At 41.9% G+C, this 25,123-nt stretch overlaps 1 protein-coding gene across 6 annotated transcripts in view; it reads left to right on the forward strand.

Moving 5' to 3' along the window:
• Positions 1-25,123, forward strand: part of NUBPL (nucleotide binding protein like) — a 153,515-nt gene that overhangs the window by 73,931 nt on the left and 54,461 nt on the right. For all 6 annotated transcript variants that reach the window (XR_005225548.2, XR_006291800.1, XM_043549708.1 and 3 more), the window contains exon 7: positions 18,393-18,486. Coding sequence is in view for 4 of the 6 variants with exons in the window: in XM_043549708.1 (XP_043405643.1) it covers positions 18,393-18,486 (94 nt within the window). In the remaining 2 variants the exon portion in view is untranslated. The remainder of the gene's footprint in view (positions 1-18,392; positions 18,487-25,123) is intronic.

The raw sequence follows: 25,123 nt of genomic DNA on the forward strand, positions 1-25,123 counted from the left end.
CCCCCCACCGCGGTGCTCCGATGGGGCTCTGAGCAGGGATGAGCCCTTTAAACTAAATGCGAACAGCGCAGCACAGCTGGGTTTCCCCCCACCATGTGGCTCTGATCAAGCTCTCACTCACCAGAAGTGCCTTGTCCAGGGTCATGGTCTGGGAGCACGCTTTGGGAGTGGGGGGAGGCTATTGGCTCCAGCGTTAAGAATAGTTCCTGGCTAGGGGGGAAAACAGATTCCGCACTTCCCACTTGTGCACTGTCCTCATTCTCCTCTTTGTCCTCCAAAAACTCATCCTCCTCGCTCCGTGCTACTCCCCCCTTGCAGGTGTCCATGGACAGTGGTGTGGGGTAGTGGTGGCGTCACCCCCCATAATTGCATGCAGCTCAAGGTAGAAGCGGCATGTATGGGGTTGTGACCCAGAGCGCCCGTTCGGCTACCTGGATTTTTGGTACGCTTGCCTGAACTCCTTGATTTTTGTACGGCACTGCTCTGTGTCCCTTGAGTAGCCTCTTTCCATCATGGCCCTGGAGACTTTAGCGTACGTATTTGCATTTCTTTTTTTTGAAACGTAGTTCTGCCATAACAGATTCTTCTCCCCAAAATGCAATGAGATCCAGTACCTCCCGTTCGGACCATGCTGGAGCTCATGTGCGAATCCAGGACTGCGTGATCGCTTGTGATGGTGGACTGTGCTGATGGTCACCTGTGCTGATGGTGACCAAACAGGAAATTCAAAAGTTCCCGGGGCTTTTACTGCCTACCTGGCTAGTGCATCAGAGTTGAGAGTGTCATCCAGAGCGGTCACAAGGGAGCATTCTGGGATAGCTCCCGGAGGCCAATGACGTTGAATTGCGTCCACAGTACCTGTAACCCGGAACTGCGATCTCGATTTTAGCGCTACTCTACTTGCCGAGGTGAAGTACAGAAATTGGATTAAAGAGCCCTTTAAATCGAAAAAACTGGTTTGATCGTGTGAATGGAATCAGTTTTTATTTCGAGATAACTCGGCTAATTCCGAAATAACCGCATATTGTAGACCAGGCCTAAGTTACTTAGGTTCTGTCGGAAATCCTGCTATGATCAGATAGGCATTTCCATACCAGATGGTAAATTCCACTAAGGATAAAGGATCTTTGGTGGTATGTTTGGGGAATGTCTTCATCTTTTTAAAATAATTTGTAAAATATTTTCAAAGAAATAGAAGGGAAAAAATTATTCAAATAAGCTCATTTTTATTATATATTAATCCTAAAGTAGACCATTTATTCCTAAAATAATTTTTTTAAATCATGGTATCATAGAAATGTAGGGCTGGAAGGGACTTCAAGAAGTCATGAAGTCCAACTCTGTGCCCTGAGGCAGGATCAAATAAATGTAGACCATCCCTGCTGGGTGATTGTCCAGTATGTTCTTAAAAACCGCCAGTGATGGGGATTTCACAGCCTCCCTTGGAAGCCTATTCTAGCGCTTAATTATCCATATAGTTATAAAGTTTTTCCTAATCTAACTTAAATCTCCCTTGTTGCAGATTAAACCCATTACTGCACATACTTCTACTTTCAGTGAACATGGAGAATAATTGATCACCGTTCTCTTTATAACAGTTCTTAACATATTTGAAGACTGTTATCAAGTCTCCTTTTCAGTCTTCTTGTCTCAAGACTAAACATTTCCAGTTTTTTTAACCCTTCCTTATAGGTCAGGTTTTGTAAACGTTTTATCATTTTTGTTGCTTTCCTCAGGACTCCCTCCTGTTTGTTCTCATCTTCCTTGAAGTGTGGTGCCCAGAATTGGACATGATGTTCCAACTGAAGACTCACTAGTGCTGAACAGAACAGGACAATTACCTCTAGCCTTTTTTGCCACGGTATCATACTGTTGACTTGTATTCAATCTGTGTTCCACTATATCCCCCAGATCCTTTTCAGCAGTACTACCACCTAGCCAGTCATTCCCTATTTTATAGATTTTGCACTTAACTTTATTGTACTTTGCACTTACCTTTATTGAATTTCATCTTGTTGAATTGAGACCAGTTCTCCAGTTTGTCATAGTAATTTTGAATTCTTATCCTGTCCTTCAAAGTGCTTGCTTGCCACCCTTCCCAGCTTGGTGTCTTCTGTAAATTTTCAGATTGTATCTGCATACTCCCCATTCCATTATCCACGTAATTTAATGAAAATATTGAATAGTACTGTACCCAGGACTGACCCCTGTGTGTCCTCACTTGATACGCCCTCCCAGTTTGACACTGAACCACTGATAATTAATTACTCTTTGAGTACGGTCTTTCGACTGGTTGTGTTCACCTTTATAATATCGTCATTTCCCTAGTTTGCTTATGAGTATGTCATGTAGGACTATGTCAAAAGCCTTGATTAATGTCAAAATCATTTATGTAATTGTATGTGTAGGCTTAAGTGGGATCCTAAAAAGATTTCCTTGAAAGATTATTTTTTGGTATTGGTTTAATCTTGAACTAAAAGATGTAAAAAGATGTGGCTATGCAGTCATGAAGAGAATTTCCGGGCTTCCTCATTCTGTCCCCATATTTACCATTTACTTTTACATAATTATTTGTGCATAGTATCTGCTGAGAGGGAGAGATCAGATGGGGAATATACCTTATCCCTCTTTAAATGAACCTCTTAGAACTGCTCTAATATTGGTGTTCCAAGCTGTGGTAGCTGCTTGGCTGCTGCCAAGTCTGTATCTGAAGTGCTTCTTGACTGGAACTTTGCATGTGCTTCTCTTGATAAGAATAAATAAAGAATATCTCTGTTGTTTACTAAATGTCAGGATTACTACAAAACCACAAGTAGAAATTCTTTTGTTAAAACTCTTCCAGTGCTGTCTTGTGCATATACTTTCCTACAGACAGCACTGAGTGCACTTTCCTGCAGATACCACTGAGATTTGCATGCTCTGCCTCATATTAAATTTGCTATTTAAAATACTCATTCAGAATGCATATTATGAATACCTGGTATTTTGTTTGATTTGTCGCATAAACAAAGAGATTAAAGCAATTTACATAGAAGCATTCATGATGTATCTGAATAAGGGAAAATACATAGAAGCACATGACACTTAATTACATTGCTTTAACAATAAATGTCAAATTAAATCTTTTTTTAAAAAAGATGAATGCTACATGTATGCAAAGCACAGTTATATTTCCAAGGTTTGAAATGTTTGATATGCTGTACATATTAAAGTAGCAAACATTTCTTCACATGCAAAGATATCAGATGTTACAATGCAGATTTTTGTCATTACCATCCACTTTGCTTGCAAAGGGAGTTCCCTCACTATAATGTGTTGATAATTTAAGCACATTTAGTTGTCCACAAGTAGTAGTATTTACATATAGACACAGTTCTTGGAAGTGATTGGGAACATGAGAACTAATGGCCATGATTTGGTAAAATATTGCATTTAAACAGGATTTGAGTACAAGTGGGTATATTATATCATAGCTTGATTGCATATACCATTTTAATAATGTCTAAGAAATAGCAGTAGTGGATTTCAAAAAGTCTATCGTCTGATTTCCTATTCCAATTTCAAATTTAATTAAACTTTCCCTTTCTTAATTTTTTTTGAGATTCAGTAATAGTAGTACTGGAAAACTTCCCATTAAATGATATAAATTGTTATAAGAGATCCTTACACTTTATATTTAATTATTAAATATGAAATTTTAATACAATCAGTTGCTTAATAAGGGGCTGTCTCATATCCACTTGTGGAAAAACCCTATACAAGGGGACAGAGACAAGCCAGGAAACACCATGAAGTTTCCCTTGTGGAAGTGTGACACTTCCCAAGAGTACCAGGTCTGAGAGGCATCTTGCTACCGCTTGCCCTTAGCGTGAAGAATCCTTGTCTGTGCCTGCTGGGGGTCACCTCCTCAACTCTACCAGCTATGGATAACACAAGCACTCCCCTCTAGGCCTCGGAGGCCCCGCTGTCTCTTAAGGGTTAGTGAAAGGCACACTCCAGTCGTTGAGCCCTCTGATCATCTTTCTGGAGTGTCCAGCCCATGTTCCGCTAGACACTTGCAGTAGTCACAGATTTGCTGCTTCCAAACAAACAGTCCTCCCCAGTTTTTACCAGTGTCACCTCAAATCATCACTCTTATAAACACAAAACACTTAGATATGTTTATAGTGAAATCAGGTATAAGTGTATTAACAAAGTATAGAGATTCAAGTAATAGCAACTAGAAGTACGGGAAACAAATGAGTGTATATATAAAACAAAATTGTAACATGCATTGTGGAGCTTAGACTTAATTAACATGTCTTGTAGAATATTGCTCACCCAAAATCTTTGCAGTATGTTCCACCCAACGTGGCTCTGACCCTCCTTTCATAAGACAAACATGCTGTGAGTTTGTCTCCTTGGTGAAGGATGAAATCTTGTCCCCTGTCCTATTTTTTTAATGCAGTTACAGACTATTGTCTTTTACCCCAGGAAGTCCTTTCTTTAGTGACTTATCTTGGGGTTCCTTTGTCTTTGTGAATCCTGTGTCCCGAACCCACACAATAAACATAGCCTGTCTCCATGGATATCCATTGATCTATACGCTCATTGAGTTAGCCTTAATGGTCACAAGTTGTAAAGATTTCATTTGCATGTGTCACTTTCCATAGCAGAGTGGCAACCAGAGCTGCTGAGGCACAACTTCAGTAATGATACAGAGAAGAGTGCCATCTATTGAATCATTCACTTCACTTCTGCAGCACTTGGGTTTTCTATAGAGTTTTAGCATACAAATACATATCAGCCCTGACCCTGGGTAGCTTATGAATCCTGTCAAGGGGCTGTATGACTGCAAATAACCTCAACTGTGGTTTGAATAAAATATGTAGGATAAATAACCTAAGTGTGAATACAAGGTTACTCTCTGCTTGTGTTGTGAACCATGAAAATCAAGAGGTTTATGAAAGGTAGAAAACTTCCCAAAGTGAAGTTGACTGCCAAAACTGTAAGACCATCTCCTTCCTGCTTCTGGCTTCCTGTATCATCAGTGATCTGAAGCTGATATTCAAGAACATTGTATTGGCTGAGGTAGACTTGATATAACTACTATTTGATGCAGTGCTACTGCTTCTTTGTTTACTGCGTTGTGGCATAATCAGAAGTTTAAGGTGAATTTCCAAAGACTCTTAGGGTACGTCTTCACTACCCGCTGGATCAGCGGGTAGTGATCGATCTATCGGGGATCGATTTATCACGTCTCGTCTAGACAGGATAAATCGATCACCGAATCAACGCCTGTACTCCACCTCGGCAGGAGGAGTAAGTGGAGTCGACAGGGGAGCCGCCGCGGTCGACTCACTGCCATGAGGACGGCCAGGTAAGTCGAACTAAGATACTTTGACTTCAGCTACACGAATAGCGTAGCTGAAGTTGCGTATCTTAGTTCGAAATTCCCCCTCCGCCCCCACGCTCCCCAGTGTGGCCCAGGCCTTACATAGTTTGCTTTTCTTAATAGTATAAGGATCTGTGACCCTGCCTCAAAAGTTAATTGTAACATTAGGATTCCTACCAATCTACAATAGGTTTGCCTAAGCAAATCAAAAACGTTGTGAAAACCTGTTTCACCCATAATAGTTACATTTTCATACACAGATTTATCTTCTTCAGGAATATGCCATTCAAAAGAAATATTTTAGGCATGCAGAATGGTAGTATTAAAAACTGCCCTAAGGTGTCTGGCTAAAGAATAGTAAGAAATATGCTCACTGAAGTACAGCTTCCAAAATGCATTGCCAAATTCACTTGCTCACTATACTACAGCGTAGCTGAAAGGTAGTCTAGAAATTGTAACTAAAATGTTTAGTTCAGAATGATGGAATATTTTTTTCAATGTACTCATTAAAAAGTTCAGGTTTATTTGCTACATTCATTCTTCTTTTTTGTCTTGCCTTTATTTCAAAAGTATATACATCTAAACATTGTGTACCCCGCATTGTATGTGGCAGATCAATTGGTAAGCTCAGACATGGAGGGTTTTCTCGGAATCCTGAAGTACATGTGGGTACATGTATCTAAAGGGTTTGAATCTTTTTACCTATGTTGTGAACTACTTAATATCCTTTTCTTTTAACAATGGACCTCCTTTACCTGTCAGTTTATCATCTTTACAGTGACTTAAATGTTAATTTAACAGCGACACAAATTCTGAAAGGCCTACCAATGTGTAGGTTCTTGAGAATGCGTAATCTTTTCTGGTGTTAAAAGCAAGCAGGATTTAGATATTAAAAACACAAAATGGGAGACTTCCAGGATAAAATGTCATCTGTGTACAATGCTTACTTTTTGTTCTCCATCTCTAATCTCAGAGGCTTAAATAGGGTTTTTCTAAGGGGTTGAGATATCTTAACATTTTATCTAAAATAACTGGAATTCACTAAAATCTTCTACCAAGATTGCTAACAAAGGCATGTTGCCATCTTTCATTACTATATTTATTTGTATAGTTAAGGTGGAGCACATTCTTCCTTGGATTGTCATGAAATTTTCTGTTTCTTATGGGGTGCTGGGCAGTAGTAGGGGTTCACATTTGGGATCTTTCCAGAAAGATGTTCCCAAGATATAGCTCCCTGAAACCCACCTCCCCCACCATTTTACAAAATCATCTGGTTCTTACAACTTTTTTTGTACACAGCTGGGGCAGTGGATCTGCTCAGATCATCCCCCAACTGATCCAAGTCACTCAACATTTATCTCAGTTAGTGCGTGGAACCTACGGCCCTTTTGGGAAAGCAGTATTGAAAAAGTTATTGACCTCAGAGTTTGGATGTCAAGAATGGCATATGGCAAAACTCATGAGCCAAAAAGGGATTCAAGTGTGCATGGAGGGTTTCCAGGCACAGTAGGTGGATAATTCAAGGGGACATGCTATAGTCATTGGGCTTGAGCTACACCCATGCATCCCTAGTAGAAATGTGATAATGATATGCAGGCATGCTGCTACCATCAATCCACCTCTGTTCTGGGAACTTTGCCCTACTAATTTGTACAGCTAATTTAGAAGAGGTTCTAACTATTTTCTGAAAGATAATAAATTATACATCCTTTGTGCAGATATGTGAGAATGATTACTGGGCATGTTGCCACTTTTCCACCTGGGAAAATATTATAGGAGAGTGCCAGCATTGATTAATCAATTAGCATTGATTAACTGGAGGGAAAATGAAAGACAGGATAATGTAATTGTGTTTCCAGAACAATGGAACTGAATATGCTTAAAGTCAAAGGTTTCAGGATATACAGTCTCCTAACATGAAGTGCTCATAACATTTTTAGGTTCCTCTGTTTGCCAGAAGCTGGGAATGGGCAACAAGGAATGGATCACTTGATGATTACCTGTTCTGTTCATTCCCTCTGGGGCACCTAGCATTGGCCAATGTCAGAAGACAGGATACTGGGTTAGATGGACCTTTGATCTGACCCAGTATGGCCTTGTTGTGTTCTTAACATTTTTGGTGCAGAGCTAGGGAGCATAGGAGGTTGGAGTGGAAAGGAGGAATGTAGGTGTATGTGGGAGCAGTGTTAGTTGTGTGGGGGTTAGGAGATTGCAGGGTGGGGAAAAAGGGTGGGGGACAGAAGTGGGAATAGGGGGAGAACAGGAGGAGGCAGATAAATAGGTGGTGGATGATAGAAGAGAGGAGTTGAGGGGGTGCTCAGGCCAGTGGAATTAGAGAGAATGGATGGACGGAAAATGGGGAAGGTGGCAGGAGGAGTAGGGGAGATTAGGGGTGGGGGAGTCTGTCACATTATCTCCTCTCATGTGTGCCCACATCTGGGGGCTATGCCTCTCTTGGAGGGTCTGAGCCACTCTCCCTGACCCCCACATGAGCCAAGATTGGGAGGCTTTGTCCTTCTGGGGGGATCTGTGTCCCTCTTTCCACCCCCTTTGTGTGTGCTGGAATCTTTGGGGGCGGTATCCGAGCCCCTTGTCCTGCCTTGACGTGTACCAGGAAATACAAAGTTAAGGTGCAAGCCACTTTTGCAACTCAGTCTTAACACTACTCTCTTTGAGCAATGCCCCAACATGCCACTAACACCATACTAGTACTCTGCCCTTACAGGACAGTGGAATCAGAGCACATGAGGATGGTAGGAGACAGTCTAACATCTTCTCTTTGCTAAGGTAAAACTTGAGTTTAGGTCTTTATTTTGAAGCACTTGGAGGAGAGGAAGGTGATCAGGAACAGTCAACAGGGATTCACCAAGGGCAAGTCATGCCTGACCAACCTGATTGCCTTCTATGATGAGATAACTGGCTCTGTGGATATGGGGAAAGCATTGGACGTGATATACCTTGACTTAAGCAAAACTTCTGATACGGTCTCCCACAGTATTCTTGCCAGCAAGTTAAAGTAGTATGGATTGGATGAATGGCCTGTAAAGTGGATAGAAAGCTGGCTAGATCGTCTGGCTCAACATGTAGTGATCAATGGCTCAGTGTCTGATTGGCAGCCGGTATCAAGCAGAGTGTGTCAGGGGTCAGTCCTGGGGCTGGTTTTATTCAACATCTTCATTAATGATCTGGATGACAGGATGGATTGCACCCTCAGCAAGTTCGTGGATGACGCTAAGCTGCGGGGAGAGGTAGATATGCTGGAGGGTAGGGATAGGGTCCAGAGTAACCTAGACAAATTGGAGGATTGGACCAAAAGAAATCTGATGAGGTTCAACAAGGACAAGTGCAGAGTCCTGCACTTAAGATGGAAGAAGCCCATGCACTGCTAAGGCAGTACTAAGTGGCAGTTCTGCAGAAGAGAACCTGGGTATTACAGTGGATGAGAAGCTGGATATGTGTCAACAGTGTATCCCCTTATTGCCAAGAAGGCTAACGGCATATTGGGCTGCATTAGTAGGAGCATTGCCAGCAGATCAAGGGAAGTGATTATTTAGCATTGGTGAGGCCACATCTGGAGTATTGCGTCCAGTTTTGGGCCCCCTGCTACAGAAAGGGTGTGGACAAATTGGAGAGAGTCTAGTGGAGGGCAAAGAAAATGATTAGAGGGCTGAGGCACATGATTTATGAGGAGGGCTGAGGGAGCTGGGATTATTTAGTCTGCAGAAGAGAAGGGTGAGGGGGATTTGATAGCAACCTTCAACTCCATGAAGGGGGCTTCCAAAGAGGATGTAGCTAGGCTGATCTCAGTCATGGCAGATGGCAGAAAAAGGAGCAATGGTCTCAAGTTGCAGTGGGGAGGTCTAGGTTGGATATTAGGAAAAACTATTTCACTAGGACGGTGGTGAAGCACTGGAATGGGTTACTTAGGGAGGTGATGGAATCTCCATCCTTAGAGGTTTTTAAGGCCCGGCTTGACAAAGCTCTGGCTGGGACGATTTAGTTGGGGTTGGTCCTGCTTTGAGCAGGGGGTTGGACTAGATGATCTCCTGAGGTCTCTTCCAACCCTAATCTTCTATGATTCTGCAGCAAAAACAGGAGCTACCTACCACTTGGCCTACTCTAAAACACTGAATCTGTTCCACACAAACCACCCCAGACTTGCTAAATGTTAGCACATTTTCTCCCTTGTCTAGAGGATTCTGTTTGAGACATTGTCTTCATTTACCTCCTCCCCCCCACTAAGGTGAGGACTACACTACGTAGGAGTGCTCCCAGTGTGGATGGAGTTTATACTGGCAAAACTGCACTTTTGCTGGTATAGCTTATTCTAGCCTTCCCACAAGCAAAATAAACTATATCGGCAAAAACACAGTAATGTTGGTTTCAGTGTGTCTATGCCAGGAGTGTTTGTCGGCACAGCTATGTCAGCCAGGGAGAGTCCCACTTTATCTCAACTCTGGCTAAAATAACTATGCTGGCAAAAGTTTGTAGTATAGACCTGGCCTAAGTCCTGGAGACCACTGTCACATATGCCACCAGACTACTGCCACTCACCATGGGAAGAAGACGCTCTTGTGCTCCTCTGCATCAGGGTGGGTGATTCATATTAAAGCATTTTAAATCATTGATTTCAATAGTGGTTTGAATCATGAGGCAGGAAACTTTTGATTTAAATAATTCTAATCTTGTTTTGCCTTTGTACTTGTTAGGTTTTTCATAAAGAGCTTAATTCTTATTGATTGGTAACCATTAAAACATGTTAATTTGCAACTAAAGATAGTCTTTACACTAAATTGGTACTTCTTTTTGATAACCAGGATGATACTCTCTATCTGTACACATTTATTTAAGCAATTATATAGCAATCAGATATATTCAGATTCTTAATTTTACATTTTTAATGTAGTAGAAAATGGTGAATAATTCAATTCTTATTTACTAGAGTACTTTTTTTTAATTTGTGATTTGTGTCAAGATCTGTTTAAATTGGACATTGGAATTTAATTAAAATACACAAAACCAGCATTTTATTTTTATTAGTTAAATAAACCTACATTAATGTGGGGTTACAGTTAAACTTTTTTTTTTTTTTTTTTTATCACAGCAAGTTTTGTATTTAAAACTAACTGATTTATTAAACAAAGGAAGTATTATCTGTAGTTAGGCCTGATCTGCACTTAGTTATGTCAGTTAGGGGTATGGTCTTTTTTTAACTGACAAAGCCCCAGTATAGACATAGTTTATATTAGCATAAAGTGCTCTTGCTAGTATAATTTATGTATTTCAGGGAACTGGGGTAAGCTATACCTGCCGAAGCACTTTTCTACTGGTATAATCTATATCTATAGTAGGAGGGTTTGTCAATATAGCTATGCCAGGAAACCTCCTTTGTCATATCCCAGTAACAGCTCTTGCAAGAAGAAAAGGAGTACTTGTGGCACCTTAGAGACTAACCAGTTTATTTGAGCATGAGCTTTCGTGAGCTACAGCTCACTTCATCGGATGCATAGCATATCGTGGAAACTGCAGAAGACATTATATACACACAGAGACCATGAAACAAAACTTCCTCCCACCTCACTCCCCCGCTGGCAACAGCTTATCTAAAGTGATCATCAAGTAGAGCCATTTCCAGCACAAATCCAGGTTTTCTCACCCTTCCCGCCCCCCCCCCCCCACACCCCAACACACACACATACAAACTCACTCTCCTGCTGGCAACAGCCCATCCCCCTTTGAAACCCCTCTTTATAATGCGCATGATAATCAAGGTGGGTCACCTCCAGCACTAATCCAGGTTTTCTCACCCCCCCCCCCCACACGCCCCCCCCTTTTCCAAAAATCACACACACAAACTCATTCTCCTGCTGGCAACAGCTCATCTTACAATGTGCACAGCAATAATCCAAGTTTAACCAGAACGTCTTGGGGGGGGGGGGGGGGGGTTTGCAGGAAAAAAACAAGGGGAGACAGGCTACCTTGCATAATGACTTAGCCACTCCCAGTCTCTATTCAAGCCCAAATTAATAGTATCCAATTTGCAAATGAATTCCAATTCAGCAGTTTCTCGCTGGAGTCTGGATTTGAAGTTTTTTTGCTTTAAGATAGCGACCCTCATGTCTGTGATTGCGTGACCAGAGAGATTGAAGTGTTCTCCGACTGGTTTATGAATGTTATAATTCTTGACATCTGATTTGTGTCCATTTATTCTTTTACGTAGAGACTGTCCAGTTTGACCAATGTACATGGCAGAGGGGCGTTGCTGGCACATGATGGCATATATCACATTGGTGGATGTGCAGGTGAACGAGCCTCTGATAGTGTGGCTGATGTTGTTAGGCCCTGTGATGGTGTCCCCTGAATAGATATGTGGGCACAGTTGGCAACGGGCTTTGTTGCAAAGATAGGTTCCTGGGCTAGTGGTTCTGTTGTGTGGTATGTGGTTGTTGGTGAGTATTCGCTTCAGGTTGGGGGGCTGTCTGTAGGCAAGGACTGGCCTTTCTCCCAAGATTTGTGAGAGTGTTGGGTCATCCTTCAGGATAGGTTGTAGATCCTTAATAATGCGTTGGAGGGGTTTTAGTTGCAAGCTACATCAATCAATCCCTCCATCGTTCAATATAGCTGTACCTAATACAGTCAAGGCAGTTGGAGTGCATGTAGATAAATGCTGGAATTAAAATCTATGGAGTGCAACACAAACAATGGAACTTTCTCTTAGTCTTTCCTCATGTCTGTTTATTATGGCACACCTCTTTCCCCACCACACACATGCTGCTCCTCGAGCAGGTTCAGTCTCTACCGGCTTTGGGGGCTGTAGAGGAGTTTCCCCTGTAGCATTAGGGACAGGGATTCTACTCCTTGTATTTCTTGGTTCACAGGCCCAAGAGGACAGGTCTCAACCCTCCTGACCTTTGCAACCTCGACAAATGCATCAGATAAGTGAGGTTTTGTATGGTCACACTTGCACATATTCTCTTCACATTAAATCACAATGACTGGTTTGCTGCCATGGATAGTTAAGACGATGGTTTCCATGTAGCAATTCTCCCAAGCCACAGGAGGTTTCTCCACTTTGTTGTGGAAGACCAGCACTATCAGTACACAATGTTCCCTTTTGGTCTGTTTACCGCTGCCTGGGATTTTACCAAATGCATGATTGCGGTGACAGTGTAACTCAGGAATTGGGGAATTCATATCTTCCTGTGTCTGGATAATTGGTTTCTGAGGGGCAAGTCCAGAGAAGAAGTCCCCTCTCATATTCAGTTCACGCTACACTTATTTGATAGTCTAGGTCTCATCCTAAACAGCAGGAAGTCAACATTGGTTCCAACTCGAACCGAGTTCATAGGGGCCCTGATAGACTCTGAGTTTGAGAGCGTTTCTGCTGACTGAGAGATTCCACGCAGTTTGCCACCTATGTCTGGAACTGCAGTCTCTACCCACAGCCACAGCCTGAGCATGCCTGAGGTTGCTAGGTCATACAGCTGCATGCAGACTGCTAGTCCAGTATGCCAGGTTGTACCTTCATCCTCCTTCATACATGGTTGAAGTCAGTCTATCATCTGAACAGTCACCACTTGGACAGAGTGGTCCAACTTTCTCTGCTGATCCTAGCTCCTTATGGTAGTGGGTGTCTCAGGGCAATATGTGTCTGGGTGTTCCCTTCGCTTGGTTTCCACTGACCAGGACTGTTGTCACTGATACCTCCTTAATAGGTTGGATGGCACATCTTGGGTTACTGAAAGGTCAAGGCCTGTGGTTGGAACAGGAAGGTTCTCTGAACATCAATATCCTGAAGCTTTGTGCCATCTACAATGTCTGTCATGCCCTTTGAGATCATCAGGGACTCATCAGTGCACATCCTTACTGACAATACCACTGTGATGTATTATGTGAACAATCCAACATGCTGTGTGAGGAGGCGATCGGGCTCTGGCAGTTGTGCATTGGGGAAAATATGATCTCCATGGCCATTCACGTACCTGGGTTCCAGAATGACCTGACAGAAATGTCTCCCTTAATCACAAATGGTCCCTGAAGCTCAGCATCCTGTGGTCCATCTTTACAGTTTGGGACATCCCAACAATCGACCTGGTCATGAGAGACGACAAAAAATGCTTTCTGTTTTACTTTAAAGGGGATCTCAGTTTGGGTTTTCAGACCACTGCTTTTCATCTGAGCTGAGACTTGGCACTCCTGTATGCTTTATGTCCGATTCTGATCATCCCTCAGGTCATTCTCAAGCTGAAATTGGATTATGTCAAGCTCATTCTCATTGCTCCAGCATGGCTGAGACATTGCTGGTTCTCTGACCTCCTCATGTTATTGTTTCAGCCTCCCATATCTCTTCCTCTTTGCCCTCACCTCCTTATTCAGCATCACAGTCTGATTTTTCATCCAGAGTTCAACTCCTTGCATCTCCAGCAAGGTTAGATAAGGAGGAGCAATGGTGTTTGAAGGCAGTCTGGCAAATCGTACTTAACAGTAGAAAACCTTCCACCACAGTGGCCTATTTGGCCAAGTGGAAGCAGTTCTCTATGTGGTTGTTAGTCCAGGGAGTTCTACAGAAGATGGCTTGTATCCAGGACATCTTGGAATACCTGCTACACCTTCAGTTGTCTGATTGTGCACTTAGTTCATTGAGAATGCGCCAGGCAGCGATTCTTTACCTTTCATTCACCCATCCATGGGAAATGGGTATTTTTGAGCTCCATGGTTGTGAGGTTCTTGAAAGGAGTCACCCGCAGGTTAAAGAACCAGTTCCTTTGTGGAACCTTAATGTTATCTTAGCAGCCGTTATGGGACCTCCATTCAAGCCTCTGCCAACTTCTTCTTTCTCCCTTTTCTGCCTCTCTTTTGGTGATAACATCTGCAAGGAGAGTGTGTTAGTTGCAAGCTTTGATGGCAGATCCTCCTTATATGCAATTTTCCAAAGACAAAGTAACCCTGTGGCTGCACCCTAAGTATTTATCTAAAGTGGTTTCTCAGTTTCACTTGAAACAAGTAATATTTCTACCAGTGTTCTTCCCTAAGCTGTATTCAACCCCAGATGAATAGTGTCCTGACACATTGGATGTCAGGCAATGTTTAGCTTTTTACCTGGATAGGACTAAACCTTTCTGTTCTTAGTCTCATCTGTTTGTTTTATATGCAAGCAGTCTCACCACAGACTATCTCTAGGTAGATAACTTCCTGTATCATGACAGCATACAAAGTAGTTCAGACTGTGCCTCCCAAACGGTACAAGTTCATTTCACAAGGGCCGAGGCAATGCTGATGGCATTTCTAAGTAACATTCCTATAGTGGACATTTGCGGGGCTGCTGTTTTGTCTCTATACATATGTTTACAAACCACTATGCCATGGCACTGCACCCAGATCAGATATTTTGGGAAGGTAATCCAGCAGACCTTGTTTAAATAAAAGAAAAGGAGTACTTGTGGCACCTTAGAGACTAACAAATTTGTGCCACAAGTACTCCTTTTCTTTTTGCGAATACAGACTAACACGGTTGCTACTCTGAAACCTTGTTTAAATAGAATCCGAGCCACACCTCCTGTGAGTACTACTTGTGAGCAGGGGCAGCGAGTTATCTCTCCATGGGGTGCCTTAGAACCAGCAATATTCAGAGCCCAGGGGCCCAGCTCCACCAATATTTGGTGCCGGGTGTCTCCCCCTGACCCCACTTGCCGCCCCCACCCCGTGCCTCCCCTAGTGTCCCCCAGCCCCCTCTTGCTGCCCCTGGGGCTCTTCCCCCCCTCCCCCTCCCGCCCTGGAGCAGAGCGTCTCTGCCTCTGCCCTGCAGCTCTATGCTGCCTCCCTGCAGCAACTGCTGCCGCAGGGTCCTAGTGCCCCCCAACTCCACTGCCAGGGCAGACTGACTGAGCCTGCCCTTCCACCTCAGACCCTTCCCTTTTCCGGCGGGACACTCCACCAGCACATGGCCTACCCACCGCCCACAGTCACCGCTCCTGCCCCGTCCCTCAGCCCCAGTGAGGCTTCAGTCAGGGGCAACAGCAGGGGAGGAGGTGCATGCAGCACCCCCCGGCACCCACCATGGGGAAGGCGAGGGAGATTCCTGCACCTGAAAGGAGCCCTAGGACCACATGCAGTGACAGTGGTGGGGGTGAGTGTGCTGCTGGGGGGGCGGAAAAGGGGGGCTCCTCCCCCAGAGCTTGTTGCTGCTGGCAGGGAAAGGGGTGGGGGGAGTCTTCCTCTCTGGCCCCTGTCCCAGAGCAGCCTGCCTGCACCCCAAACTCATCCCCAGCCTTGCCCCACCCAAGAGCCCACACCCCCAGCCAGAGCTTTCACCCCCACACTACACCCTCAATCCTCTACCCTAGCCCTGAGCCCCTCCAACACTCCAAACACCTTAGCCCCAGCCCCAGCCAGAGCCCTCATCCCCCTGCACTCCAACTCTCTGCCTCAGCACTGAGCCTCTCTAACCCCCCAATACCACATACCTCTCATCTCCAGCCCCAGCCAGAGCCCTCACACCCCAACCCTCTGCCCTAGCCCTGAGCCTCTCTAACCCCCCAAACCCCTTAGCTCCAGACAGAGCCCTCACCCCCCACACTCCTACTCTCACCCAGAGCCCCACCCACACCCCAAACCCCTCATTCCCAGCCCCAGACAGAGCCCTCACCCCCTACAACTCTACTCTTGCCCTGAGCCCCTCCCATACCTCGGACCCCTCACCCTGCACCCCCTCCCATCCTCAAACTTCCTCCCAGGGCCTGCACCCCAATCCCCTGCCCCAGCCTAGGGCCTGGACCGCAGACCTCCTCCCCCTCCCAGAGCCTTGGGCAGGTGCGGGGCGGAGTTTGGGCAGGGGCGGGTTCTGGGAACCACCAAAATTTCTACAAACCTGCCACTCGTGCTTGTGAGTGACCTGCGTAGAATACACGGCTGCATATACGTGAAGAAGAAAAAACGGCTACTTACTTGTACTGTAACTGTTCTTGGAGATGTGATGCAAACATATTGCACAACCCAACCTCTGTCCCCTCTGCATCAGAGTCTGTGCTCTCAATGTTCAATGCGAAGGAGCTGAGAAGGTTCAGGGTGGTGCAGCCCTTAAACAGCCAGAGGAGGGGCTAGGGCTGCAGGGCAAAAGCACTGCCCCTATGGGCCCTTTAGGCAAAGTTCTTTGGCTTTGGTGTGCTGGGAGTGCACACACTTATGTGGAATACACATCTACATCACATCTTGAAGAACAGCAGTTAACAGTAGAGGTAAGTAACTTTTTTCTTTGCTGTAACTTGATCTGATGATGCATACTGAAAACTCTGGTAGGGCAGCAGAGGGGGGTAAGTTAAAGCAGCACTAAGTGAGGGGAGCCTCAGTTTTGTTAGTTTGCACCTCATCCATACTTAATTATAATCCATCTGTTTAATTTGAGCAGTTTTGGGGGATTTGAAGATCAGGATACCATGTACCAGGATTCCACTTTACCAAAACCAGTTATCACAAATTACAAAGAGTTTTTCACAAACTTTTAATGTAAGAACAAAACAAAAATTGATGTTGGCCTCTTACTGACCTCTTAGTTTCTCTCCCTTCTGCCCCCATTAATGGGGCATCCCCCTATAGCCAAAGGGAATGTGGGTTACACTGGACATAAAAAATTCTGCTGCTGCAGCACCTCCTACCAAGGAGAGAAAAAATCTTAGCGAAAGCGCTAAGCTGGCTCAGGACCACAGATCGTAGCTCCAGTCCTGATCTGCCTGCAGCAACTAACTCAGTTGCTGGGATAAGTATATTGTCCTCACCAGATGATTAGCTGTACAAGGACATATTGAAAACAGAGTAATGCATGCACTGCTGATAAACAACAAGAAATGGGGGACAATGGTAATTTGACAGGCGTTTGTACCTTATATCATGCTGCTGATTATGATTCAGTATGTAAAATAAAAAGTCTAGCCAAATCCCATTACTTGCTAGGTGTTCTCCTAAATTAGAGCAGCCGAAGGCTCTATCTTACACAGGTAGGTGTAAGTCAGACATATACCAAAAGGTCACCCCATGACCAATGTGTTTATCATCAGAAACACGGCCTTCTGCCTCCTCTCCCCTCCCCCCCCCCCCCCCCCCCCCCGCTTTTTTTTTTTCCCATCCGGTTGTACTCTCAAAAGCCTCCCTCGGTGCTGGAGAGAGGAAAGACCCAGTGGTTGTTAGATCTCACTAGTTCCACTTAATACCATCTTGGCATTGAACTGGGAGCCTCATGATGCATGGAAATCTCCTCAGGAAATGTTTAAGCAAACTATATGCTTGTTTTACATCATACAAAATAATCGCAGCACCCCAGATTTGGGCCCAGTATTTTTAACAGCAAGCTTTGCTGGTTGTTAGACACCAAATCTAACCTATATATTCTTTGTGTGTCTTATGAACATGCTAAATCTATATAATTATCTCCTTTGATTTTGTTTAACAAATACTTCACTGCTATTTTTTCCCTAATAAAAAGCCAGTCTTGATAGCTCTTCATGCATGAGTAACACTGCAATAACAAACTAGAAAAAAAATTAAGGCAATTTATACAGTTTCAAGCATCTAAGAAGTTATAAACAGTGAGCAAAATTGTTTTAAAAATTAATGAAAACAATTACTAAGGAATACTATTACAAGAAGTAGTAATTTGACTTGAGATTTATATAACACTTTCTTATGACCTCTGTTACATGAGTCAGCATTTCTGACATAAACAACTTAAAATAATGAGATTGTGATTACGTTTTGTGAGAAAAATGTCAAAAGATCATCCTTCATAAGAATGTCAAAGTTATGCTCATAGGCATAGCTTCAAATAGCCAACAAATCTGCAAATTGTTTAGAAAATCTGTCTTGATTGCTTGCTAAAAGCAAGACGAGAAGGGATTCATAATATCAGTCTCCTGAGGTGTGCCATTGATGCATTTATTATACATTGTACCAAGTTGAATTTCAGGCTGTTTCTCCTAAAGACTGCAACTCTTTTTTTTTTTTAAATGCATTTGCAATCTTTTTTTAGGTAGACTGGGGTCAACTGGACTACTTAGTAATTGATATGCCACCTGGAACAGGAGACGTACAGTTATCAGTCTCACAGAATGTTCCAGTTACAGGTACACTTTTACTGTGACTCTTTTTCAAAGATTTCAATATATTTATTTCTTCATAGCAATAGAAAAATCTTTTAGAAAATGCAGTTGAAGATACTAGAAATGTGTAGAAACATAATATGAAACTATTCTCTGAATGCTGATGAAAAGTACAAAGAATCTTTAAAATGTCAGCAGTGTCCGTTTTTTTTTTGTTGTTTTTTTTTTTAAAGTTAGACTGGGAAATATAGAAAAGTTGAACAAATCAATATTCTGGGAAAAAGCAATTGCATTATAAATTGATGGAGGTAGAGTTAATATTAGAAAATATATTCCCTGTCACTTTTCATTGTGGCATATGAATGCTAATATAGTTTTAAAAAGTTTGTCTTGATAAGTTTGTTTTTTTTTTAAGTTACAAGTCAAGCAATCTTCTTAATGCACAAAGCTTAATCAGGTAAACTACACCATGCTTTAACACACTAATGGATCCTCCTTTCCCCGGTGTTCTGAATTTGAATTTTAGATAGAGATTTGAACTCATGTGGCTCAACTCTGTGTCATACTCAGTGTCCACAAATCCCATTGATCACAGTGGGAATTAAAGATGCTGCCTGTCAAAAGGCAAAGGCATTCGTCACAGGATCAGGCCTTGAATGAGTTGTTGTAGGCTTGTCCATCTAATATGCTTTGTCAGAGACCACCGTCAGCAGTGAACAGAATGAATGACAGAAATTTAAAACATAAGAGTGGCCATACTGAGTCAGACCAATAGTTCATCTAGTCCAGTATCCTGTCTTCAGACAGTGGCCGGTGCCAGATGCTTCAGAGGGAATGAACAGAACAGGGCAATTTATTGAGTGATCCATCTGCCATCATCCAGTCCCAGCTTCTGGCAGTCAGCATTTTAGGGAGACCCAGGGCATGGCGTGGCATCCCTGATCATCTTGGCTAATAGCCATTGATGGACCTATTCTCCATGAACTTATCGAATTCATTTTTGAACCCTCTTATACTTTTGGCCTTCTAACATCCACCAGCAATGAATTCTGTAGGTTGACTGTGCATTGTGTGAAGAAGTACTTCCTTGTGTTTGTCTTAAACCTGCTGCCTATTAATGTCATTGGGTAAGCCCTGGTTCTTCTATTATGTGAAACGGCTTTTTGAAAGTCCAAGTATAGTATATCAACTTGATTATCCATGTCCACATGCTTGTTGACTCCCTCAAAGAATTCTGATAGATTGGTGAGGTATGAGTTCCCTTTAGAAACGTCATGTTGACTCTTCCCCAACAAATCATGTTCATCTAGTTCTGACAATTCTGTTCTTTAGTATAGTTTCAACCAATTTGCCTGGTACTGAAGTTAGGTTGTCTGGCCTGTAATTGCCAGGATTGCCTCTGGGGCCTTTTTTAAAAAGCGACATTACATTAGCTATCCTCCAGTCATCTGGTACAGAGGCTGATTTCAGTGATAGATTACATACCACTATTAGTATTTGACAGAAGAAAGAGAGAGTGGAGTCTTAAATTATGTTTCCAGGAAGATACAATAACTCAATGTCAATGGCAATTGTTAGCTTAATTAGATAAGTTGCTCCAATACTTTTGCTGCTATCAGCTAAATATGTTGATATCTCAGGAAAATAATATGGTATTGCCTTGTACAGCTTCCACTCTGTTGACACCAAAGTTACAAACAGACAAGCTCACATGGCATGCATACATCCATTTCCTTTGGCATTCCTTCCTTCCTACTTTTCTTTTTAAGCAGTAGCCAATTGAAGTAATAGTAAACATTTTCGATGGTTATTTCACTTGTGCCTAAGGCTCTTAACAAGTTGCTAATAGAATATAAAATTGTATGGTATACTTCTAAAAGCTGTTTATTACATGGTTGTTCTTTCTAACAAACATATTTGTCAACTACTTACCTAATTTGTGTGTGTTCCTTCACTGCTTGTTTCCTGTCAGCAATTCCTTTTAAAAGAAATCATTTGAAAAATGTTTGTTTGTGCATCTTGAGGTGGGAATTCCTCACCCTATATGGAACGTCAAACCTGTTTCCTTTTATTTTTAAAACTATATTAGGTTTTTGAAGGAGCTGACTTATATTTGCTAACTGAAGGCTTGTGCAGAAATCCCAGCATGTACTTAAGAAACATCTACGGATACCACACTTTTTTAGTACCTTATATCACCACTGAATGTGGTGTGCAATCAGGATATTGTATGCTGAGCATGCTCTGTATGCTTTATCTTTATCCGAAAGGGTGTTTGAAGGAGAATATGAGAATAAATGAGTTATATGAAAGAAAAAAAACTTTAGATAAGTCACAAACAAACAATTGCTATATAAAGCTTTATGGCTTTGTCTTGTTAACAATGATCAGACAGACACAGGTTTGCCTTTGATAGTAGTGCTTGTAAGACCTGAAAGCTGCTTAAGAGCATAAGTTAGGGTTTGTCTACAATTGGAAATTTACTGAAATAGCTATTCCTAAATTATTCAAGAATAGTTATTTTGGTATAAACCACCAGATGGCTTATTCTGATTCTGGGATAAGAGTTTTATAACATACTGAAAAGAACTTCCTTATTTAGAAAAAACTTCGGTTTTTTTTTTTTAATAAAGTTTTTAATAAATTTTGAAATCGAGCACTTTTATATTCTGAAACAAGTATGTCCACACACAAACTTGAACTGAAATAACTAAAGGTGTGAATTACAATCTGTTTAGTTATTTTGGTTCCATTTATTATGTAGATAATCCTATCCATATACACTGGAAGCTCTGTACATTATTAATTGACAAAGTGAGGATATTAACTCTTAACACTGGAGGTTTTTTTCTAACTGTATTTGCCAGTTCTTTGAATTAAACAGGTGTAAACAAAAATGTGCATGATTCTTCTGTCAGTTGCAGCCATTTTATGCCAATATAAAGAGTTACGCTAGTGTAAAAAGTTGGAGAATTAGAACCACTGTTTAAACAGAATGAAAATTATTTATCCACTGTTAATCAGATTTCATTTCCAGTGTTTTTGTGATTCTTATAAACCTACTTGTTCTCTATATGTCCATAGAGGTTTTCCAAGAGAAGCAGAGTGTGCAAAATCTTCTTTTCTAACCTGTTTTTTAAAAAAAAAAAAAGCACAATTTAAAAAAAATTATATTCAGGCCTTCTTAAAACTTTCTAAAGAAACAGAAAAGTTGACACATTCATTTGTTTCTCTCTCTCTCTGTCATCTTTAAAACTGGTGGTTGCTGTTGATAAGATATCTTCTTATGAATCTGAGCTTTCATAACTTCAGGTGACCCTAAATTCTGGGCTGAGTTAAGAATGGCATTTAAACTTAAACACTAAAATGACGGGGCTTTATTTTAGCATAGTGGGGTTGAGGGATGAGAGGATGTTGACCACAGTATTAATTTAAGTTTATTTTTTCATTCCTAATTTTCTCTAGTTAGGTTTAGCAGTACACAGCAGCAGGTCTCATTTGTCATTCCCAGTAGTCATTTATGTAGAGAGTGTTAGTTTGAGGTTGATTCTAGCCTGATTGAAATACAGTGTAATAATAAGTTTATCGTGCTTCTGCTGAAAATGAACACAGCAGACAAGGATTGATTAGATTTATAGTTCCTTGGGTCTTCCTTGGGTAGATGATTATGGTGATTTATAGAGCTTCATCCTGTTCTCCAGAATTTCCTCGCTGTTGTACGTTTTGTATAGTTTGCAGTCTGGCTAGAAGGACTCCTTATAAGCATTATGATTTAAGGCTATGATTTTTTCAGGGAGGTCATGGCAATCTCGGAATCCATGACTTCCCCCAACCTCCATGAATTCAGCCCCAGTGGCCAGCAGCTGCAGGGTCTTCCTGCCAACTCTGCAGCTCCTGGCCACTGCAGGCAGTGGGGGCCCGCCTGCAGCTCCTGGCTGCCCTGGGAGATTTGGAATTGCAGGGCTTGGGCTGTGGAGCTAAAAACAACAGTGTAGATGTTCCTGGTCAGCTTTTGTTTGTTTAGTGCTGCTGCACCAGCCCACTGAGCCCAAATCAGTTGGCCTGGGCTCTGAGACTCAATGCCACAGGTTTTTCTTTAGACATACCCAGTGTCACATGGGTCTAAATGAATTCTAGCAGAGTTGCATACAATATTCTGCTGCTCTCTTCTATGTTGCCATCTTATTCTTAGTTGGGTGTTCTCTTTCATTTTTTACAGAAAGAGTCTGTTTCCCCATCATCGGTTACTTCTCTAATTTTCATGTACTTTGTGTTTCTCTTGAGGGTAACATGGATTATGATAGTGCTAGTGGTATAAATCCTTTCTCTCAAGGTTACTACACAGCTTAGTTTTTTGTATTTAGAAGTATAGTCTCAAGTGTGGTGTGCATGAAGTTTATATTTGCCTTGATTTGCAGGTGTGCATATGTCAGATGTAGTGTTTGCATTACATTTTCTCCATTCTATCTGACTGTGGCTTTCTTAGAACAGGCAGTGTATGGAAACTTTCATTCTGTCTTCAAAGAAACTTGGAGTGGAGGGATTTCACTACATGAAACCTATGCCAGTCATGTGCACATGTTCCCACAATCAGGAAAAAAACTGTACTGGCAAAGGTTGGTTGTTTTTAGGTTTGCTTAGATGAGAAATGAGACGGTGATGGGTTACAACATTTTGGTTGTAGGGTAGGAATTGACACTTCAAAAAATTCTTCCAGATTTTTTTTTTTTTTTAAACCTAACATCATATACAGATAATTCCCTCAGTCAAAGAGGAGGTAGTAGGAGCAATACCCAAATGACAGGTAAGAAACAAGACAATGAAATATATTTTTTAACTCTGACTCATATGTGATATTAGCGAAAAAATCATCCTCATTCTTTTGATTGGAGGGAGCAAATGGTGGCAGGTGTGTGTGTCTACAGCTGTTTATTTAAAGGGGTGGTGGGTAGGAAACCACTATGGATTTTATCACTCTGATTCACATTCCAGTCAAGATACAAGTTATATAGCATGATTTTTTAACCTTCTATTATTTTCCTTATACTATCTGCAGTTCTTCAACAAAACTATTGAACAAGGTGTGGCTAGATAAAACTGATGTATTTTCTTGTTTGGCAAGAACTCCTTTCTTCCGCCACTGATCTGCCTTCCAATAAGGAATTTTATTGCAGTTCCCTCAGTCAGTTTAGAGTGGAAACGATTGATTACATTCCCTTCATGTTTGTTTTCCTTCTGACCTGTTTGTTGTTTTCCCATTTCACTTTCAATTTATGGAGTGTGCAGAGATGGGTGCCTCGCCATCTATATTGAACGCACATACTTGGGGTAGCCTGCTGATTTCTTAACACTTCTCTGTGACTTGGGAAGCTGGAAATTTTTGTGTTCAGTATCAAATTGGTAGCCATTTGGCATAAACTAATGAAGTGGAGGGGATAAGGTGAATCCTTCATATATTGTATGTGAAACTGGCCTACAATATATAAATGTATGGTGTAATAAAAAGTCCGAAATCCAGAATAAATTGGATATAGAAGAATAAATTAAAGATAACTAGGGTTAGCTTCCATAATGAATATATATTTAATTATAGCCAAGAGATATATTTATCTATTCCTCCATTTAGGAAGATTATCTCCCCATCGGGCAGTGAAGGCCACAGGGACAGTAGGAATTGGATCTCTTAGAGAGAAAGAAGGACGTAGGTTTGTATTTATAAGGCCCTTTCTTCCTCCTAGGCAGTCTGAATTATCAAGCTTGATTTTAAACTACATAAAATTGCCTATTTTTCTCCCTTTATTTTAAATGAAAGTGGAATTAGTTTTAGTGAAATGTGACAGATTGATGGCATTGGAGACTGACAGTCTCTCTTCTCTAACAGAACAGACACAGGATAGGTAGAACCAATGTCATTCCAACCTCTACTCTGTAGACTTTGGAGTGGATCAACTTTAGCTTACAAATAATAATAATTAATAGAAGCAGGAAGCATACATTAGTAAAAAGTTTCATTAGCCATGATATAATGCATTGGCAAGATGATAAATTTACTCAAATTCATGTCTGTTACAGACTAGAGGTGTTGGCCTCACAGTTTTACAGAGTGAACAGAGGAGAGAGTATGTAGCTTCCAGAGTAGTTCCTCATCATGTGTCGTCGTGCTCCTGCCCATGAACCAAAAGTCACAGATGTGCAAACAACCCTCTCAGTCTGCCCAGTAATTAACATATAAAAGCAAGTCATAAAACTGGAGAATTTCAAATCCGATTTGAAATAAAATTGCAATTGATGTTTCTAGGATGTTATTGCATGCCTTAGGGGAGAAGAATGTATGGTTTTTCAAGTTCTGTGTCCCTTTGAACCAGCTGAAATGGCAGGCTCAGTGGTAGGGTTTCTGTTCATTGGTCCATTGGGAAGAGGAATGACCAAAACCCTTTGTAGAAATGTGGCTCTATGAGAACCCACCAAACAGGAGCAAATCACATTTGTCCATACAATTTACGTTCAAAGGTGTTTTTGAACTTACCCACTAGTGTAACCACTGGATCTCCCTTATACTTATGCAAATCCAGTTTGGAATGCATCCAATCAAATACTGTCATTTTCACATCTTTTAGTCTGTTCATTACACTTCACTCTATCCTCCAGTCTTTCTCACTGA

The sequence above is a fragment of the Chelonia mydas genome, chromosome 6, assembly GCF_015237465.2.
Source record: "Chelonia mydas isolate rCheMyd1 chromosome 6, rCheMyd1.pri.v2, whole genome shotgun sequence".
Taxonomy (NCBI): domain Eukaryota; kingdom Metazoa; phylum Chordata; order Testudines; family Cheloniidae; genus Chelonia; species Chelonia mydas.